At 47.7% G+C, this 22332-nt stretch overlaps 1 protein-coding gene across 1 annotated transcript in view; it reads right to left on the bottom strand.

Annotated features, from left to right (window-relative positions):
* Nucleotides 1-22126, bottom strand: part of Igf1r (insulin like growth factor 1 receptor) — a 268904-nt gene extending 246778 nt beyond the window's left edge. The window contains exon 1 of the mRNA XM_003475268.4: nt 21487-22126. Coding sequence (XP_003475316.1) covers nt 21487-21580 — 94 coding nt within the window. The 5' untranslated portion in view covers nt 21581-22126. The remainder of the gene's footprint in view (nt 1-21486) is intronic.
* Between the last annotated feature and the right edge of the window lie 206 nt (nt 22127-22332).

Below are 22332 nucleotides of genomic sequence, written 5' to 3'. Positions count from 1 at the left end.
TGCTTATCAGGTATTTGCACAACAGCTATTTCACAGAAAAAACAACGGTCTAAAGTATTGTTCCGTGGGACAGGCATGGTAGTTCGGTGGTAAAGCACCTGCCTAACATGTGAGAGAGCGTTTGTTTGATTCCCAGCAGTGAAAACACAGTATTGCCTACCTGCAAATTCAGCGCTCCAAGCTCTCAGCAGCCCTAGCCTACAGGCAGAAACTGGAAAGATTTTTTCCCCCAGCCAAAAACCACTAGAAGGTGAGATTAGGAATGTCTGTCTCACTACTTACAGAACATGAACTCAGCCTGTGGGAATCCAGTGGTCACTGCCCTATTCACTTCTAATAGGTGTTTCTAAAGAATGACCTGTAAGCTACTGAGGGAAAGGTCCTGTTTTAATAAGTCATAAGTCACTAGCCAAGGATCTGAGGATTTTTTTTCCATTTCTAGTGTTGAGAGCCCCCAAAAGCCTACAGCAAAAAGACCTGTCAATCTTCCACTAGAAGGGCAGCTGAGAAAAGACAAAACAGAGCTAGAAAGATAATCTTCTGTTTCTTTTGAAACTTTTTATCTGTCATTGAAAGAAGCATGCAAAACAAGAGACATCCAGAGGATGACTGTTCTATTAGTTTGTGGATTAACCATAGAGAAGGGTGGATGGAGTGTAATGGATCCACCAGCGTACCCGTTAATCAGAGTATAAAAAGCAGATGTATGCCCCAGAGCACCCTACAATAACTCCAGGAAGGAAGGGAACACTGTGAGATGCTCCTAGCTAAGGCGGCACTGGGGTCAGCAAAGAGGGTACTGAGCTGCAGAACCAAAGCTGCACACTAGGAAATCTGACCACAAATATCTGTATGCATCTGCACTGTCAAGACACCGTCCCTTAAGGCTGGAAAATTTCTCAAAATGTGAGGTTTTTATCACAAAAGAAACCAGAATCTTCAAATCGCAAGAATAACATTTGTTGCAGGAAGCATCTGAACTTCGGACACTTCTGCTGATCTGCACTTTTATTTCATAAAAAGGGATGGTGGGAAAATGTGAAGGCTGCCATTTCAACGTTTTCTTGATTACTTTGGATCTTCCCCCCTTGATGCAGGAATCATAAATATTCCCAATTCCTCTAGAGTCACCAAATGTAATCTGTGCCTGAATAAGTCTTTTAAAATAAATATTAAATATTACGAAGGAAACAATTGGCACTGTGGAGAATGTTTGTGTGCCCTGGCTCACAATTCCTTGGGTTATATTCATATACACACCGTAAAGCTATGAAAAACCTTAAAATGTAGTCTCTGCAATTCGGTGCTGATTAAGCTGAAGCCCTTTTAACTTATCACCTTCACACAGCCTGTCCGAACAAAAAGATCTCAAGAGTCCCTTTGAAAGAGCCCAAACAAGAGCCCAAACTTGCAAAGCTATTTTTCAGAGCACAACAGTACAACAGGAAGTAGAATTTCTGGGACAGACATCTTGTTATTTTTTTCTTTCAATAGCTGCTTTTAAAGGAGTTGGGGGAGGGGGCTCACAGGCATTACAAATCCTAGAAGCTCTGAATGGAGAAGTGGGAAATGGCTGGTCTTGAGATGGCCAGCCTGAAAATCTGGCTCTTTTATGTAGTCAAGTCTCCAAGGCCAGGAATTTCAAAAATCTTAGGCATTTTGCATTATTTTCTGAATCTTAAAAGGGCTGAGACTTGAGAGAGCAGGGCAGAGTAAATTAAGCAGTGAGCAAGCCCCCGCCAACATAGAAACCTCATGCCCATAATTAAAAGCTCAGCTGGGACTTGCTCCCTACAAATAGGGTTTTGTTTACCACACAGCTAGGGCGAAGCGGGGTGAGAGCTCAAAGTTTCTCTAGACAGAGAGAGCCAGCCCCATGCTTGGGGTTCCTCATTCCTCTCCAACATTAAACACTGAAGGTACTCGGGACCCCAAACGTTTTAAATCTCCAAACATAGTGCCAAGTTTCTTTCCCAAACACCAGGAACCTCCAGTGTACTGCATTCACTCATCTGGAAGGACAGAATCAGTCCCTAATGGACACTTTTTAGCTTAAAAATGCATCACAAGCTGTAGTTTGACCCCTCAGTACCCCCTTGAGCCATGGACAGCCTCACCTCCAGCTACCACTAAGCAAACCCTCCTTCTCCAGTTCTGTTGAGCCCCATTCCACATTTTTAACCCAACCTGAACCCACCTAAGGCAAGCCTGGACACCTGACCCTCTAAAAAGCCTCCAGGCTCCCTTTAGGCATAATGATCTCTTCCTCAATTTCCACTGTTTCCTCTCCACTGTGAAAGTATCCATCCTATTCCCAACAGCAGCGCACAGCCTATGTCCCCCAAGACACTGTGAGCTCTTGGTAAGGCGGGGACTCTATCTTAGACTCCTCCCTCTCTTAGGTCCCTCAATTTCCAGATAGCCCCTCCCCGCTTTTCAGCTCCTATAAAACCAAATTCTCCCTACCCAGCTCAGCCAAGCACCTCTTGGGCTCCTGAGCTGCCTCTTCTGTTCCACAAAAGCAGCAACTCTGCTCACACTGGAGCTGAATCCAAGTGGCATGTACAGCCATCCTCTCATGGGTACCACGAGCAGGGCTGGCATCTGGCTAGAGCCCTGTGTGGCTTCCTTTCCAGGTGGCTGATCTCTGGGGCCAGGCTCAAGACTCACAGCTGGAACACGCAGCTGGTTGCCCACAGTTTCCCCTCAGTTTCCAAACCCAGCCGACCCACGATGGCCACAGGACTGCAGGTGGGTATAAGCTGGTGGCCTAACAGAAGTCGCTCAGAGGCCCAATTGCCCAGAAACCAGAAACACAAGGTCCCCATGATCCTGTTACTACTGTCCTGCCCCATCATGCTCTCCTAGCTATCTAACCCTCCATCTTTCCCTGTCCATCAGTGGACAAGAATTCACAGCAGCCAGAGCATCTAACCTTCAGGGCAACTTCCTAAGCAGACTTCCATAAAAGTCACAAGAATTCAAAGCCCAGGCAGGACTCGGGGAAAACAGCAACCAAAAAGTTACCAGGAGAAACTGTATACAATTCCTCAAATTTGAACATGTAGCCAGGGTGGAGCTCAAGGAGCAAAAGGCAGGACCAGCCTCCCACAGCTCTCCCTTCCCCTGCCTGGACGGTGGCACAGACTGGAAGCAGCAGGTTGATCCCCCTGGGTTCCCTGCAGGCAGATAAAGGGGCTCGCTGGATGCCTGGGTGCTCGGAGCAGAAAGCCCGAACCCTGAGCACTCAGGAACCCAAGCTGGCGGAAACTTAAAACTGTCTCGTTTGTCTCTAAACCGCTCACAGGATTAACAGGAAGGCTTGATCAATACCGATTTTACTGTCATGGGAGTGACTCACCGTGGAATTCTACCCAGCTTAAAACTCAGCTGTGAACAGAAACAACACAACATAATAGCAGGGTCAGATTTAAAATAGCAGGTATGACTGGTAAACAGTTAATGCTTACAAACAATTAGCAATCGCCTCCCCAGCCCGCCGGATCTGATGAAGAAGAAGAAGAAATACGGTTGTGGCTCTAGCTTCTGTCCCAGCCCCTCCCAACCCATAATGCCAGGCATCAGCTCCGGGAGCAGACCCTGGGGAAGGATCCCAATGAGACACTGGCAACCACATCAGGCGAGCACACACTCCTCAAGGTGGGAAGAGAGATGGGATGCACTGCGAGTTCCACAAGTCAAAGTTAAACTCTCCTGGAACATAATTTCTCTCTGTGTAGCTCCTCCATCATTTAAAATGAGCAACTTATCTGCCCTACAGTGGGGAACAGGGTCATGTGAAATTTCTCAGGAACTGAGCGCCTCTCAATTCTACCCACTTCTGGACACATGACAGGGCACTCGGAAGACGAAGTACTTTGTACTTTGTTGAGATGGCTAATGTACTCGATGCCCCGTTTTCGTATCAGCCTGTGCTTGCAAATCTTCCCTGCATCTCCTACAGATCTTAAATCATCTCTGGCTGACACAGAGCCCTTAATACAGTGAACACAATCTCTAGCACACCTGAGATCCCAGCCTTCAGGAGGCTGAGGCAGGACAACTGCAATGAGTCCAAGGCCAGCCCGGGCTACATTCTGATTTCAAGGCCATCCTGAACTACAAAAGAAAAAAAAAAAGTAATTTTTCTATTGTATTTTAACAAATAACCTGTACATATTTGATAATAAGTATAATTTTGCTCTAAAATATTTCTGAGCCACGGTTGGTTGAACCCAAGGTTATGAATGCAGAAGCTGGACTAATTCTTAGGTACTAGATTCCACCTATGCTTTAAAATTTAATTTGTACCCAACTCTCAGACTTGGTCAACAATGAACAGAGTGCGGACTCGGGTTTCGTATCAACTGCACAGCACTCCTTTACCAGGGTCTACGTGCCTGTGTGTTCAGCCCTCGTTCCCAGGTTGAAGCACCAGTCCCCAGGGGACAACATCAGAAGGTGGGGTCCTAGGAATGTGACCAGACTTCGATGAGGAAAGCACCCCCTCAGCAGGCTCAGTGACCCTGCAGAAGAGACAGTCACTCTCTAACGGAGGACACGGTGAGAAGACATGCGCCATCTGTCAGAAAAGAAACAGGCCTTCCCTAGAAGCCAAACCACCGCTACCTTGATCTCTGACATGCACAAGCCTCCAGAGCCGCCAGAAAGGCCTGTCTGTCCTTACAGCCACCCAGCCCACGCTGGCGACGGCGCACACAACCCTGTGAGAGTGCATGCGTCACCAGTCCAGGGAAGAGGCACACCTGCCCCCTGTCACTTGACTACACCTCCTGCCTGATGCTCAGGTAGAGAAAGGGCAAACAAACACGCACAGCGGTCAGGGAGGTCCAGGGGGCAAGAGTAGTCCCTCAGGTTTGCTTCCACGGGGCAGAGGAATCGCCAGCCTCACATCTCCCGCCCATAGATCCCAGACAGAAGTCTGCCTGCCGTCAGGGTGGGGCGGAGAAAGCCCGCAGCCAGCCGCCAGACAGGCTGGGCTACCTTGCAGTCTTGTTTGGAATCTGGCAGGTCCAGGCCTGAACCCTGACGCCTTGTTAAACCAGAGGATGACAACTGTATACAAAGGGCTGGCCCCAGACAGCATGTGCCAGGAAGGTGTTGAGGTGACCCTGGACCTCCATGTGGCATGCGTCCTGTGACCTCATGAGCACAGTGGTGGAAGGTCCTTCACGCTCCTCTCCTGTGAAGGAAGCTCACAGACCACCTCCAGGGGTCAATCCCTTGCTTTCAGGGCTCCCTGTGTGACAGGAGAATCCGCTTGCTTGCGACAAAAATGGAGTTGTCAAAACAAGTGAAAAACGTCCAGTGCAATCGAGGAGGGAACCACACAGCTAAACACATCTCTCTTCTGGAAAGATGAGAAAATGGAAACGCGATTGCACATCACATGGCTGATTAGCAAGAAATTTCATCTCCGACTACCCCAGCAAGGCAGACTGACTCTGAACCTGCTCACCCTGAAAGCTCAGCAGGGTCTACAGGGCATGCCCTCTCTCTCACACTGGAAGGCGGACCCAGCCCCTGCAAGACTCCCAGCTGGCCTCCGCACCCCTCCCCACTCCCGGGCACCTGACTTCACCCTATCACACAGGACAGCATCTTCTCCTCCGCCATGGCTTCCACCCTCCACGGCCAGGCACTGGTCTTCAGGAATGTTTCTCCACGAACCCACATGGGACACGCCCACAGTGCACTCAACCAAGAACTAAGAGCTTCCTTTAACAATTAAGGCAAAGTATACACAACCTAAACACTAACTTTTTAACCATTCCAGATTATGAGGCACACTCACACTCCCATGCAACTATCACCCATCTCTGGATTCCATTCTCCCCAAATGAAGCTGCACCGGTCACAAAACAACTCTCCAGCTTCAGGCAGTCTGCACCCTACTTCCTCTCTTTGTGAATCTGGCTCCTTGGGGTACCTCAGGCAAGTGGAGTCGCACGGTACCCTGTGGACCGCATTTCACTCAGCGTGCCCCAAAGTTCGCACACAGAAGCACACCTAACATTTCCTCCTGGGTAAGGCTCAGTCCACTCCGCTGTACGCAATGCTTCGTTCTGTATATGTATTCACTCACCCAAGGACGGGGTTGCTTCCACTTTTTGGCTATGACAAATCATTATTCAATGACACAAACATGGTTCTACAATACGCAGACCTACAACTGCTAGATCACATGGCAATTCTATACGTGTTTCATTTTTCTTTACAGGGGACTGAACCTGGGGCCTTCACACTGAGCTACATGCCCAACCCTTTTAAATATTCTTCTTTTTTTTTTTTTTTTTGAGATAAGGTCTTGCTAAATTACCTAAGTTGGGCTTCAGGCTGTGATCCTTCTGCCTCAGCCTCCTAGACTGCTAGGATTACAGGCATGCCCCACCACACCCAGCTTACATTTAAGTTTCAAGGAACCCCATTACCGTGCTCCACAGCGTTTTTGCCACTGTACAGTCCCGCCAGCAACGCACAGGGCTCCCATTTCCCCACATCCTGACCTATACTTGCTGTGTCTGGTTTGCTGGCAGTGGTCCTAAGAACAGTTGTGAAGTGTTAGCAGTTGTGGGTCTGCACTACATTTCACCAGGGATTTGTGCCAGTCAACATCTTTTAACGTGCTTACTGGTCTCAGGGAATGTTTTCAACCGAAGGAACGGACTCCTCCTCCTCCTCCCCCTCCTCCTCCTTCTCAATTCTTGATCATAAAAGGTAAACAGAATCATTACTGTCTACAAATTGTTAAATAGGTGCTCTAAATGGTCCATGCTGGAATCACATTTCTCATACAAACACCATGGGTAAGAGCCTGGAGTGAGACCACCCAAGCCCCCCAAGTTACCTGAGCAGGACCCAGGCCAAGGCATGTTCTGGAAGCAGGGACCTGTGCATGGATGTGGAGCAGAAGGCAGCTCCTCACCACCCTGCAAGCACCAACTTATAGGGCACCATGGCTGGGGCTGGCTTGCAGACCTGATGGAAATTTTCATGTTCTCTGGCTACTCAAGGCCTCATCCCTACAGGTAGCCCTCTACCTAGAAGGGGCACAAGATGTCCACATTGCCCATTATCAATTTAAACTGTCCTAACTAGCTGTCCGGACCTATATATCCCTGCCTTTTAGATCCTTGTCTTAAATTTGCCAGGAACATAAGCCCCACCTTATTCCCACCATGCCTTTGACCTGGGTCTTTCCCGGCAGGTATACAACCCCTAACTACTTCCTCGTCCCTGAAGAAGCCACAAAGGACTACACAGCTCTACGCATACAGCGTATGAATGATTCATTTCCGGCATTTGGCCCTGGGACAGCAAGACACATCAGCCTTAAGAGGGCACTTGCAATCCAAATAATCCATCTCCCAGAGGAGTGGATGCCTCTCCCCTTCCCTTGAGACAGGAGCAGTATCAGCAAGAAAGAGGGATGGATGGAGGGATGGAGGGTGGGTCATCGTCCTGACTGAGCACTTGTGAAACTCGCGGTCTCAGCTAACAGCAGGGTGGCTAACAGCGACACCTCAGGATCCCTATACACCTAGGAAAAGAACTTCTTGGTTTGTCACTCCCGCTCTCTCCTTAAGAAGAAAATAACTTCTAACGTGTATTTCCTCCATCCTTACCAATATCAGCTTACTCCTGGTGTTTCTGTCAGGCATTAAATTCAAGAGATTTACTGGGAGGCAATCTGTCAGGAAGCACTGGTAACCATCTTTGGAGCCAGGAGCCATGTTACTTTCCTGTGTCACAGATGAGAAAAGTAGAGCCCAGGGTGAGTAACAGCCCGAGGGGGGCGGTGCTTATCAGCAAGCAGGCTTCTAAGTTGCTAGCTCTAGGCTCTAACTCCAAGCTCAAAAGGGAATCAGAACCATCAAAGGAGTTTGGCGGGGAAATAGCAGATGGGACTAGGCAGAAATCTACTTTTGAACTTGGAAAAAGAGAAACTAAGACGTTAAGCTTACTGGAACAGATGAAAAATGATTTAAAAGTCAGAATGCACTAAAATTCCCCATAGCAAAAAAGTAACAGAAAAGCCCACAGACCAAATTCGATCACCCCCTCAGGCAGCCTCTTGCATTACTGTGTGTTTAAATGTTACCTGTGGGTGAAAAGGGACAGTCGCTGTTGCAGAACAGGCCCTACCTGGTAGCACTAATCCTGGGCATGCTGCTGCTTCCATCAAGAAGCACAATATTCCCAACCCATTTGAAAATATAAATCAGCACAAGTTAAAAGGGACCAGTAGCAAAGCCCAGGCCAGGATGCAAAGTTGGCATCTCCTTTTCAATAAATCATTCGTCTCTGCTTGTGCAAGGGCTGGGGATCACCCTCCTTGTGCTGGCCGGCACTGCGGGGTGTTAGGGTTGCCTGCTCCTCCTAGCAAGCAGGACACAAGGCCACTACAGTGGTTCAGCCCACAGTCAGCCTGGCACCCACCTGACCCAGCTCAGAAGGAAGTGGGGGTCCTTTTAAGTGCTCAGGAAAGGAAGTTTTCACTTTTTTTGAGGAAAGGAGTAAGTTTAGAGGACATATTTCTCCCATCAGGTCTTTTTAAGTTTTGTTTGGTTTTTGTTGTTGTTGCTGTTTTGTTTTTGGTCCTTTCTCGGATCTGTCCTCATCTGCTCCCTGGCTTATACCCTCCCGACTCTATCAAGAGGCCAGAGCAGCACCCCCAGTACCCCCAGCTCCTTGCAAGACGCCATGGTTCCAAGGCTCATCACCCTCCACCCAGCAGTCCAGCTTCTTCCCTTCCACCCACTCCATCAGGGCAGGTTGCGACTCATAATCCATAAAGTCCCTCTTCTTCCTGGGTGCTGTCCCCCAGGACCCTGAGGGCCAAAAAGCCTGTGGCACAGTAGGGCCAGATGTCTTCCCTAAAGCTTCCTAAACTATTTACGAACTCAACAATGCCTTCTCTTTCAAGCCCACACACTTTTCCAGACTCTAAGCAACCTATCACACAGCCCTGAACTTGCATTGCCTGTCACTGTTCACCACTATCCAAAATGCTTGGCACCACGAGTATTTCAGGGTTTTTCCAATTCTGCAATTATTTGCAGAGATTTTGTAAGGGATCCCTAATCTGAACATGTAAAATGCTCTGAAATCAGTGACTTTTGGAGCATGAACAAGACGCTGACCTGATGCTCCGTTTTTTTCAGATTTTAGAACATTCTGGATTTCAGATTAGGGATGCTCAACTTATATTTGAGTTTTCCCAGCCAGACAACTCCTTGGGATTGAGAAAAAAAAAAAAAAAAAAAAAAATCAAGCTTTTTTTTTTTTTTTTTTTTTTTTCAAATGTTCTTCAAGGAGCAGAGTCCATCAGAGGCCAGCAAGAATGGAAACTGCAAACAGAGCTCTGTATGCTTCCACTATTCCCTCACATACCCCAAAGTCAGGTGTGGAGATGACCAGAGTCCACCTAGGCAAGTTAAAGATGCCATCTTCTCAGGTGCAAAGAAGCAACGTGGCTCTCATTTCCAAAAGCAGACCTGAGACTCAGACTTCCTGGATTCAGAGGCTCCCAGCAGATAAGGAAAGGAAGGCCCATGTTTGCTAGAGGCCATGCCCAGGGCTACGGAGAGGGCAGCAGGCCTGGAGCTCCAGAGCACCCACCAGGGCCACCACAGCACCATTTTCAGGAACAAGCAAAACAAAAGCACCCATGCTTTCTGCTGGACACCTCAGAAACAGAACAGCTAACCTCACAGCACACCAGCAAGCGCGGTGCCATTCCAGGTCACAGGCAGGGACCTGAGGGCTATGGCTCCACCCGGCCTCCACGCATCAGAGAGAGACGGGCAACTGCTAGCTGGGCCCTGGCTTGAGGACAGGCAGCCCTGTAACTCCACCCTGTGGTGGAGAGCGGACTCCACCCTGTAACTCTACATCCGCCATGTGATTTCTTTCAGCAATGGTGAAACGGTGGCCTGATGCTTAAAAATTTTCAACATTCATGGGGTGATTTTTTTTCAAAATGCTTTTTACAAGCTGCACTTGAAATTAACATACCAGGCTCAAATGACTATGTTTACATTTTCTACAAGAAGGGTCCCACCTCCCCAGTCTTCTCGGGAAGATCAAGCCTTTCACGATAATTTCTTAGACGTTAATTAAATTCAGCAGTCCTCTTTAAACCATCCCAGACAGGTAAACGCTGTTCTGCCAGAGGTAGCAAAGTGGGGCAGGGAGGAGGCTCCCTGATGAGTCCATCAAAGGCCTTGAGCTTCATCCAAAAGAGCAGCAGAAAAGAGGAGGACACTTCGGAACACAGAGGCCCACCCGTAAGATCTGGCCACTGTCCCTGCAGGATTCAAGGCAAAATGTTACCAGACTTACCAAAAACAAACAGAACAAAACAAAACAATGCAAGGCATAGAAACAGACAGTTTGCAGAAATTCCCCTGGTTCCAAACAAACCTTCCTAAGGAGCCATCTCTCTCTGCCTTTGTATTTTGGGATCTAAGGGTCAGAGGCAATGGGAAAAGACCCCAAGACCACCCTGTCAATCCACAGGGAGAGAACGAATAGCTGGCAGCTGCAGAGGGAGCAGCACCCAGCGACCCCCAAAGTACCAATCAGGTCCTCTGGGTCAGGTCCCTCGGTGATCGCAAAGCAGCACAGTCCAGGCTAGAGACGCCCGTCTTCCCCAGACACCCAGCTCCACAATGATGGGGAGCACTGCAAACTGGTACTTATGAACTATTCAGTCAGTCAATCCTACCCAGGGGGATTTATGGTACATGGACTCCATCCACAAGGGTGAGGTCACTTGACACAAGGCTGGACTCACAAATGGTTTTTCCAGTTTTAACTTTTCTGTCCCCCTCCAGCTGCAAAAAGCCTAATGAAACAAATCTGTAAAGATCATTTTGCCACCTCCTATCCTCACACAGTAGAAACAGGTGCGATGAAACGTGTCTGAGGGCAGAGTTACAACGACTCGGGAAAATGACATGCGTGCCGGAGTGAATCTGGAGGAGGGCGCCCTTTAAGATGGCTGCTTTTTCTTGAATTTTTCTTATGCATCTGGGGATTCAAAGTGACCAGAGCACCACCCCCACCCCTCAGTGGGGATACATAGTGTGAGGGAGAAGTTCTAAGGAAAAGACAGTAGAACAGAAGGGCAGGAGTGAGAGCCACCATCCAGCTGCAGAATCAAGGCCACCCTGAGCTAATTCACAGAGAAGGCTGCCAGAGGCCCAGGACGGCACAGCCTCCCAGGCACACCAGAAATTCATTCATTAGTTCTTGTTAAGCACCTTAGGGCAAAATAAAGTTTTATGACAGAACACACCTTTATTGAGCACTTGCAGACCAGATTCTCTACAACTTAGGTCCAACAAAATATTAAGTATGTCAATTAGGGAAGTCAAAATATTAAGTACGTCATATACCGTATTTCCAGTACCACGCAAAGCCTGATTCAAAACCAGCTGGGAAGGAGCTGTTCGGGATGTCTGAGTGGAAGGCAAGCTGAAGCCCTCTCTCGGCCAAATCAATGATTTCTGAACTAAAAATAATAGAAGGCAACCAGGAGGAAGCAGGTCTAAAGGTACACTGTACACAGAATGTGGTCTCCCCAAGGAAGTGAGAAAAATAGGCTCTAAAATCATACAGCACGAAGTATTTAAAAGTATGCGCTAACGAAGTGCAGTCGACACAGGGGAGTATCTGTTAGTATTCTTTATCAGGATTTCTACCTCGGGAATCCTAAGCATCTAAAATAGCCCGAAGGCGACACACAGGAGAATGATAATGCTTCACAGGAGGGATGGAAGGTAAACCTTGCTGTTCTTTCCAAAATCAAGTGTTTTGAAACCTCCAATTTCAAAAGAAATACTTCAGAACGTTTACAAAAGTTCCATAAAAGTACCTTAATACCCTAACTCTAAAGGATACCCGAGGTCTAACAATCCTGCCCAAAAGCTACAGCAGGCCTGCGGACATCATTTCACAGGACTCTGATTCTCTAACAGAGTGAAGGAACCTTTATCCAAAACCTCAGCCCAGTGACTTCTGCAGAAGCCTGTGCTACTCACATTTTCTTGCAATCGGTTCCCAGGAACCCCGCCAGAAAGCAGGGAAGCTGTGGAGCAAAGCTATCCTTCTCCTCCTGAGGATGCTCAGACACGCAAGAGGCCAATCTCCTGTCTGGCCACTAGATGGCGCCTAGGTATTGGGGAGGTGGGCAAACCGCAGCCCGGACACCTCTGGCACTCTCATAAACCGACAAAAGCAAGGATTAAGGAAGGCAGCAAAACAGAGCTCTGAAAAGGAAGAGGAGCTGCTGGGGCTGGCCACTGTTTACTGCGGAAAAAATAAAGTAATCTACACACTATATTTTATAAGCAAAATTCAGTCTAGTTCAGCACCTTATGCAAAAGAAAGCTTCATTACAGAACATACATCTATTGAGCACTTACTATATGCCAGGCTTTCTATCACGGAAGGACAGTTGCTTACCATATTTTTACTGTATCACAAGAACACAGACAACAGCAGCCAGTCTGAGGGGTTAGTAGTGGAGAGGTCTGTTCTAAGCACGTGAGCTGAGTATTCGTTTAATTTTTGTGAATAAATGTTTAAAGCCCTTCTAGTAAAATTATCACTCCATGAATGAAGAAGCTAATGCATAGGAAAATTAGATAATTTGCCTGAGATCCTAGCTATTGAGGAACTAAGATCAAAGAGCCACAATAGCTTCTCTATCTTCTGAAAATGCCAGGTCAAGGGACAAAACTGACCACTGCTAAGCTGCACATCAGCAGTTGTAAACTCAAAAGGTGCAAGGAGAAAATCAGATCTATTAAAGTCAGGGAGAGAGAATCTGAGCTGAACGTTAAAGGATGTCATCCCGGACTTGCTAAAGTCCTGGAAAGTATCTGGAAGAAGAGAGGGACTCATCTGGGATGCCATCTTCAGCCACGGAGTCATCCCGATTTTACAAACCTACCAAAACGAAGAGATTTTTAAACATGTTTAAAAACTCATATAGCCCATCTCAGATTTTCTGACTATACTTATCTAAATACATTGGAGATTATCTTAATTTGACTTAGTAAAAAAAAGAAACTTCTCCCATGGCTATTTTAAGTGTCTATCATTCTGTCTGACATGCAGAAAAAAATAAATAACTTTGTTCAGAGCCACAGAACTAATGGGCAGCAAAAGAGAGTCTAGAAGGTGGCGACGTCTCTGTGCTCCTGAGTAGCACTTTCTGTTACGGCTGGGTACGTGTGGGGTGAGAGGTAAATACCCAGGCTATGGTAATGAGGAGCAGGAGCTGGAGACAGGATATAGCATGGCTTAAGGTTGAAGCACAGTGTCAGGGAGCCCTAGAAATGCACCCTGGCGCCCTGTAACACAATCTCATTCCTAACCTATGAGGAGTCACTGCGCTGGGCCTAAGTCTAGATTCCTGGACCACAGCTTTGGGGCCATCAAGTCCACTGAAGCAAACAGCCGGCCCTGGAGTAGAGAGGTTCCACAGGCTGGCAGAGTGTGAGCGTGCACACGGAGGTGTGGGCTGGACCAGGACGGAGTCAGAATCAGAAACAGGGACAAATCCGAATCATTTCAAGTGACTCAGTGAGGTAAAAAGGAAAACATTCAATTACCTAAGCATTTTCTCTAGAAAAATGTCAGGCTACAGAACTGCAATTTAACTAGAAGCCCCACTGCAAGCCAACCTTGTTGAAATCTTAGTGAGGTGCACATCAAAGACTGAGGTGATACCCTTCAAGGCTAAAACACCCAAGATGACCTCCAACTCCCTGTGACCTAACATCCGCCAAGAGCCCATGAACACCAGAGCTACAGGGAGCGGGGCAGCAGATTCTCCAGGGGCTGTGTTTATCTAATTTTGTAGCAATCTCTCTAAGTCATGAATCTGTTACCCCATTGCCATGAGACCCAGGGGCACCAGATGGGGAGAATAAACTCAGAATAAATATAGATAAGTATATGGGCACAGCTGGTGAAGATTTTACAACCTAAACATAGTGTGTGATTCACAACTTAGGAAACTGCAAACTTCTATGGCTGATCGGACAATGGACTGTGACCTGGATTTTCTCTGGATGCTCCACATTTTTTTTTTCAAAAATTATCAAGGAAAGGCCACCAAGATACCTCAAATTTTGAGAAAACCCTTTCCTTCCTTGTTATCATCACACTTCTGTGCCTGAAAATGCTATTAATTAAAATCTACCTGAGTCCAACCGGTAAAATGTCATTTAGTCAAATATATTCCCAAACATCAATTTTATGTAAACTGCTAGCCATATTTTACAGAAGTGAATAAGCTTCAAGCATCCAATATATCTTAGGAAAAGCTTAAAGTTCTGCCAAGTCTTGTGTCTTAAGATTGCCAGTGTGTGTTCGCCCAGGTTGAGTGTAATTTAAAAAGCAGTACGCTTTCAAAACTGACCAGTAACTCAAAACTCAGCTTAAAGAAACCCGTGCCATGGTAAAGAAACTGGCCAAACAGATGTATACAAAAGTCCAGCAGAAACGTACTTCAAATGGCCAGAATTTGGCTGGTGGGTGGGGGTACAGAGTCGGACAAGAGGCATCCTTCTTACATAACTCTTCCTAACCGGGTACCCCACGCTGTATTAAGGGGGCCAAGAGAGTGAGATGGGAATAAAAGGATACAATTTCAAACTCCTCCCCCTCAATACCAAGAGCTTTCTGAGCAGGAGCACTCTGCTTTCTAGAGTCCTGAAGACATAAATGCTTTTGCAGGTCTTGCAGACTGGCAATGGAGGAGGTTAGGGCAGCAAGGGTCTCAGCAGCAGAAGGGCATGCATGTGCCTGCCTGCTCCCACGTGGTGAGCTACATGGCCACTGTACAGGAGAGGGCAATCCTGAGAGTTCATCCCATCTCAAAGGCAACTACCTCAGCTGTACTCCAGCGAAAGCTGAATCACAATCCACACACTTAAAAATCCTTGCAGCTCAGGGCAAGGAAAAGAAAAATTCAAGTCTGGCTTACTTACTTGTTTCTTTAGCTTTTAAAATAGTACCAATAGCAGTAATTACTAAGGCTTGATTCACACTTACGGTAAAATACAGACTCAGAAAAAATTCTAAACCTAAAGAAAAAGAAGATGGGGAAACCATTTCTCAATTTAGGTTAAAAAATACTTCCTTAAGGTTTTGAAATTAGTCAGTTTTATAAGACCCTAAAAGGAAAGGAAAATCTTCTTACATGCTATCTGGATTTTAAAATATGAGTACAGCTGACCACTTAAAAACAGACAACAGTTTAGTCTTCTAAAGACCAAAAGTCTCAAAATCAAAGCAACTGTCAATATTTTCAGTCAAATAAAACCAAAGCAATTCAACAAAAGACACAAACTTCATCAGGCTAAGGCAACTTACATCTGTTGAGATAACAACCTAACTTGTTTTTAAAAATTCTTTATTTACTAACGGTTTTATGTAACAAACATATGTTCTTTCCTGAGAACAAATCATTTCTTTGTAGATCTGTGGAGGGGAGGGGGGAGATCTATATGTCAAAGCGCTGATCTTTGCAAATACCTGAAAGTCTGTTATGTTCCCCAACACCAACAGGTCTCAGCACCCACAAACACTGCCTCTCTCACCCCCTTTCCGCTCAGCCTGGGCCAAGTCACATCTTCACAGAGAACTAGAAAAATCTCCTCTTGCTAATTTCATGGCAAACACCGTTTTCCAGGGGGGTTCAGAGTACATCACTCAGGCTACACTTGGCTGTCTTCACAGTGCCCAGAATTTTCCTTTAGCACACATCTCAGGCAGAGAATGCAAGAAAGCAAGCCCCCAGCGTGTGTGGAACTATTACATATTTAGGACAATGAGAAGAGTTCATCTCTTGGGCTCAGATAACACCTGTCATAAACTGGCTAAGAAAAACAGTTCAAAGCAGGCTGGCCTGCAGGCACAAATACCTCTTCTATGAACCAGCACTGAGGTCTTAAAGGAGTTCTGAAAACAAAAAAAATCAGTGAAAAACATGTCTGGTTTATGACTGAAACTTTCCTTAAAAACTTTCAGATATCACCTCTTCAATCTCGTTTTTGTCCCCTCCATCCTTTTAAAAACAGCTAGGTATTTTTTTAAATTATTTTTTCCAAGTTCATTTTATTTCAAGGAGAAAAAGGGAAAAAAAACTAAAAATTTCAAAACACGTCAATCAGGGACCAACAATGGTACGTACACTGGGCACTGTCACCCCCAAATCATTCACCCAGAGCACAAGACAGCTGCATTCAATTGTCTGAGCAATCCCAGCACAAAAAACCCAAAATATAAACATTTCCTAAGATTATCAGAAAGCTAAGTAAACAATGTTTAAGAAAACTTCCAGAAGTAAATAAGTTGTGTGTGTGTGTGTGTGTGTGTGTGTGTTTGTGCACATGTGCACGCGTGCGTGATTCTGGAACCGTACCCAGGACATTTGCACTGAGTTGCATACCAGTCCTTTCTCTACTTTTTAAAGACAGATTCTTGCCAAGTGATTAAATGGCCTACGTTGGGTTTGAACTTGCAACCCACTTGCCTCCTCCTCTTACAGATCGGAGCATGCCAGGCTACCCGCATGCACGCAGACCTACGTTAGGGTGAAAGGCAGCCAGGATGCTGCATGTTTTGGGACAGGACTGTGGTACCCAGTGTTACAAAGGCAGCACTGCTCAACGACGTGGATGAACACTTCGTATGTCATGAGCCACGGTGGCATTCCAATATTAGGGAAAATACAAATACAGAAACAATACTGCAGGCAACACTAGGGACAGGTGTCAACTCTACTGAGATGTCTTCAAAGGGACTTTCAAGGCTGCTCACTTTCTATCTGAAAAGTGCATATCTTATGCTGAGTCCAAAAACAGGTGAATTTTCAAGTGACTTCCTTTCATGCAGAACAAAAGCAAAGCCCTCTTTCTATGCAGGATCAGGCGCTGCAGAGCACAAAGTCTGCTCGCATGCAGGAGGTGCCCACTAAGTGCTGGCTGGATTCAGCCGCCTCTTGCAGCATATCCTTACACAACAAATGAAACCAAAATAAAAAGGAAATTACAATCCCTCAAAGACTCCCCTTGGCATAAGGGGGACAGGGAGTGGGTAGCTAAGGCAACAAGTGAAAATGATACAGTTGATTTTCATTACAGCTCTGGATCTTGCAAAAATAGCAGAAGCAAGAAACATTTTTATTAGTAAAGTCTTAGACAAAGACCAAAAACCAATGTAAAGAACTATTCTCTAGGTCTTTATACTGGCAAAAGAGCAAGGTGAATTTGCACAAAGGCATTATAATATAAAAACAAAAATCCCTTGTCATTTGTTCTATTGCATATTTAATTTTTTTATGAAAATCACTATATGCCTGAAACTACTACTATAGCCTACAAAAATACCTCCTGCTCAGATTCTGGAACCGTTGAAGGGTCATACTAAGAAAAAAGAAAAAGAGAAATCACTGCATTATAATGAGACATCCCTAGTCTACTACAGTACCACTTGGGGTTAGTATGGCAAATCAAAAACGACTTTAATCCTTTACCATCTTAAAACAACGCAGTATTTCATTGGTGGAAAACACACACAATAATCCTGGAAATACAAACAGCCTCAGACTTCTCTACCTCCAAAACGCTAACATCATTCTACATTCTCATGAAGATTTTACTGCCAATGTATCTCTAGCATCAGTGTCTTTGTACTAGGGATTGAATCTCGGCCTTCACACTCAGTTACCTTCCCAGCCCCTCTCTGACTTGTTTTTTATTTTGAAACAGGGTTTCACTTACTTTCTAAATTGCCCAGACTGGATTGGAACTTTCCATTCTCCTGCCTCTGCCTCCCAGAGCGCCGAGATTACATGTGTGCACTACCACGCCGGCTACATTTGTGTTTTCTTAATCCAATTCTCTGTCTCAAACTATGTAAGACCAAGACCCCTCATTCCTTGCTTCCCTGCGTCTCATGGTGTTGAATCTTTGCTGTTACAACTTCATCTGTCCCTTTAGAGTATTGCTAGAATTCACAGATCTGAAAAAACTCATAAAACAATTTTAAAGGGTTCCCAACCCGCACATCAAATTTACTTAGGCATTTTAGCTTTTGTTTTATGTCCAAGGTAGCACAATATAGTATAATTTCAACCTTAGTATATTTCTTTTAAAAAAAAAAAACAGCTTATTGAGATATAACTCACACATATAAAAGTCACCAGTTTTAAATGTATACTGGAGTGGCTATCAGTATATTCGAACCTATGTGACCATCACCACGAACGGAGTTTAGAACATTTTCATCACCCTGAAAGAAACCCTGCACCCATTTGCACTCTCTCCATTCTGTCCTCCTCTAGCCCCTGGCAACCACTAATCTACTTTCTGTCTCTATGGATTTGCTTATTCTGGACATTTCATGAAATGGAATCAACAAGATATGATCTTTTGTAGCTGGCTTTTTTCACTTTCTCTAAAGCTGTCACGGCTTGTCTGTTCAACCTTCCCGTATTTCTTAACAGTTGGGCTTTTCCAATCTTTTGGACAAATCAAACACAAGACCTTTGAATCTTCAAGTCCTGACCCATCCATCACCCCTCCATAAAATACCATTTACTGCTATTCCCCTCCAGAGAAAGTAAACTATAATTTAGTAGTAAGGTACTTTTTTGAAAGTTTTTATTCCGGGTTCTTTCTGGTAGGTAATTAAGAAAAACAAAAACAAAAACAAAACTAACTTCTTTAAACATCAACATTTCAGGAACCTACATTTCTCCGACAGTAGGATGTTACTGAACCTGGAGTAGAAAGATGACTGAAGCCTTTTTCGGAGAAGGCCACAAAATGTCTAACATGCACGTTGATTTAAACAAAGAAAACAATCATCAGAGTATGTAGTCACTCACAACGTCCCAACCTCTCTTATTTAGAAGATCTGCTCACCTAACGGTGATACAAAGCACACATGTCCATGGCTGCATCTGATGCAGGAGCTGCTAAACCTACCGTCAGAGAGAAAACATTCACCTCGAGGCTGTCCCACTGGGAAAGAAATTACTGTCCCCAAGCATGCCAACATCATACCTACAGCTGACCAACAACAGCATTCCGACCTTCCTAACTACACTGAGACAATAGCTGAAGGAAGCCCATCTCTGAGAGGACCGGCCACTTACTTCTGGGGTAGCTTCCAGCCTACAAAACTGAGTATGTGTTTTAAGTGTATCACTGGATCCTCAAAGCTCCAAAGAGGGTGCGAGAGTCCAAACTATAAGCAGGATCTGGGGGTGCCTTCTTCTGCCCTCCATCATATTTTAAGGCATTCACTATTTTAAAAGTGCCCTTGGGAAGGGCTTGGGCACCACAGGAACACAAACATACATTAAGATATCCTTCCCTGCCCGTGTTTAGAAAATGCCACCTTTTAAAAAGAGTTGTCTCACTGATAAACACTCCAAACAGTAAGGCATCCGATTTTAAATCCCCAGACTGCCCCCGCCCCGGGGAAGTAAGGCCATCGGTGCGATTTTGAATTTCAGAACCTGAATTAAACAATAAAACTCAATTGGCCTGCCATAATAAACGATTAGCTCTCTAGTGTCTTGCAAACTATACAAACTATAGCCTTTAAAGGTCTGAAACCCTGCACTGTCCCCCAGACCCCGTGGAAATCTCTGAGGAGACAAGGGAGCCGGAAGCCCTTCGCCCAATTCAGTGTGCTCAAAGTTTGGAAAACAAAGAGCAGGACAGCCGGGATCCGTGGAGGGTCTGGCCCGCGCCTGCGTCTTCCTGTACGCAGTGAACACGCGAGTCCTATAGAGATCTGCTCCCACCATCGTGGGCTCATTTCTAACAAGACGGTTAAGGATTTGTTTATAGAAAATGCCTTCCTAAATTCTCCGCACAACCCCCGCAGCCTCGGGTTTCTCCCTCACTCTTTAAGGCTGGGTCGTGATTTTTCAAAGTTAATAGGCACCACCTGCATACCCTAGGCAACCATTACTCACCAGCACGCCCTCACCCTTCCCAGCCCCGGCTCGGCACCTAAAACTTTCGATCGTGTAAAAGCTACCCTAGCATCTCGAACGTACCAGCATGCCATGCCACACTTTATTATTTTCGAGAAGAACAAAACCCCCTCCTTCTGCGGCCTCCAGCAGCCACGGGGAGCAGCTCTCCCTCCCCGCGCTCCCCACCCCTACCCGACACCACCAAAACAAAAGCTATCCGATTGCAAGCGATACGAGTGTGCAGCGATACCGCTCACTGACTGTGTACAAAGGAAGCGCGGGCGGGGGGTGGGGGGTGCAGCGCAACACAACTCTGGCCACAACAAAACCGAGGCCAGGGCTGCCCACTCTCAAAACAAAACACCCCCCACCCGCCGCCACGGATCCCAACGCTCCTTAAATGACAGCGCACAACGTCTCTCGCCAGGGACAGGCGTCTAGGTGTCCTGCCCGTGGCCGCAGCAACATCCCGCGTTTGGAGAAAGTGTGGCCAAACGCACGTAGGTTCTGACCACTCGGCCACTGGTGCCCACCTGAACGTTTCCCTGACACCCCGCAGACTCTGCGGAAGAAAAAGCGTCTGCGGGTTGGGTAGAGACCGAGGGGCCGTCCCAGAACACTCGGAACTGGGAATTCGCTCGCGCTCCCCGGAAGAGCCTGGCCGATGGAGGTCTTTGACCTCGCTCTTCCCTAGGGGCGCCCCCGCATCCCGGCCACATGGGGCAGCGCCTGGACGGGGCAAGGGAAGTAATTCATGGCCAAGCGGTTAAAACAGTGATAGGAAAGCACAAGGGGGCCCAATAAGTTCGAGGGGCAGAGCGAGTTGGGAGACAGGAGGCCGCGCCAGAATGTCTGGAAACGTCCAGGGGTTGAGGGGCCTCTCCACTGGACACCTCCCCCTCGAGGTCGACTCTATCGCGGCGGTGAGGTCGGCTCCCCTGTATCCCGCATATAGGTTCCCCGTCTGCCCTAACGGGACGCCAGAAGTGGCCAAGGGTCCCGTCACCGCTTTCTGCGCGCAGCGCGAGGGTCGCCGATGTGCGTAGAGCGATCTGTCCGCCTCGGAGGGGCGAAAGTAGGGGAGCCCTGGGTACAATTTCTCCCCCAAAATCCCTGCGCCCGGCTCGACCACTGAGCTGTCAGACGGTGCGCGCTGCCCACCCACCCAGCCGCGGGACTGGGCTCCCGGGATGGCGAAAGAGAAAGCCCCGAGGCCCTTCCCGCGCGGAGATGCTCGGCAGCGGGGGCCAGTGAGGCTCCTAAACCAGGATCGTGGGCCCCGGGTCTGCTCGTGTCTTCCGGTCGAACCCCTCAGCGCCCCGCCCCGCCACTCCAGAGCCCAGGGGCCCCGACAGCTGCAACGGTGGCAACTCGGGTTTCGCAAACAGGGCGCAGCCCCTCGGAGGAAAAGTTCCCGCAGTGGCCGCGGGCGGCGGGCACAGACTCACTTTCTCCACTCGTCGGCCAGAGCGAGAGCGCAGCAGAGAGAAACAGGAGCCCCCACAGCGAGGTCGGGGACCCTCCTCCGGAGCCAGACTTCATTCCTTTGATTTGGGACGAAATTCCTCTTTTTCAAAAAACACACACAAAAAAAAAAAAAAAAAAAAAAGGAAAAGAAAAAGAAAAAAAAAGTCTCCAACTCAGGTCTTCGCTCCCCTTCAAGATCAAGAGCGAAGGAAACAATACTCCGAAGGCGGCGCCACCCGACCCGGTGGGCAGCGCGCACGGGGAGGCGCGGGGCGGCCACTCAGCGCCGGCAGCCACGGCCCAGGGCTCGGCGGAGTCGGGAACCCGGGGCGCGCCGGGGCGGGCTGTCGGCGTCGTCGGCCTCCATTTTCAAACCCGGAGAAACAGGAGCGAGGAGGAAACTGCAAAGGGGGCAAAGCCCAAATCCGTCGCGCCGAGCACAAACACACCCGGCCCCCAGGCGCAGGGGGAGCGCGGCCGGGAGCCCAAGCCTCCGCGGCGGGAGCGCGCGACGCAGTTGGCAAGATCGCCCCGAAGTCTAGGTCGCGGGCGAGGCCGGCGAGGGGCAGAAATGCGGAGGAAAAATGAATGAGCGGCTCCCCCCTCCTCCTACGGGCTCTGCTCGCCGCCGCCGCCGCCGCCTCCTCCTCCCTCAGCGCCGCCGCCACCGCGAGCTCCTTCCCAAATCCAGGGCGCACACAAAGCGGCGGGCCGGCCGCGCCGCGCTCAGCGCTCCCGCCGCGCCGCCCGGGCTCCCGCCGCCGCCCGCCCCGCGCCGGCCCCCGCCCGCCGACTCCTCGCGCGGGGGCTCCGGCGCGCTGAAGGTC

Source organism: Cavia porcellus, unplaced genomic scaffold (genome assembly GCF_034190915.1).
Source record: "Cavia porcellus strain 051 isolate PalLab524CR breed Dunkin Hartley unplaced genomic scaffold, mCavPor4.1 scaffold_6, whole genome shotgun sequence".
Taxonomy (NCBI): domain Eukaryota; kingdom Metazoa; phylum Chordata; class Mammalia; order Rodentia; family Caviidae; genus Cavia; species Cavia porcellus.
This window is presented reverse-complemented; position numbering and strand designations above follow the sequence as displayed.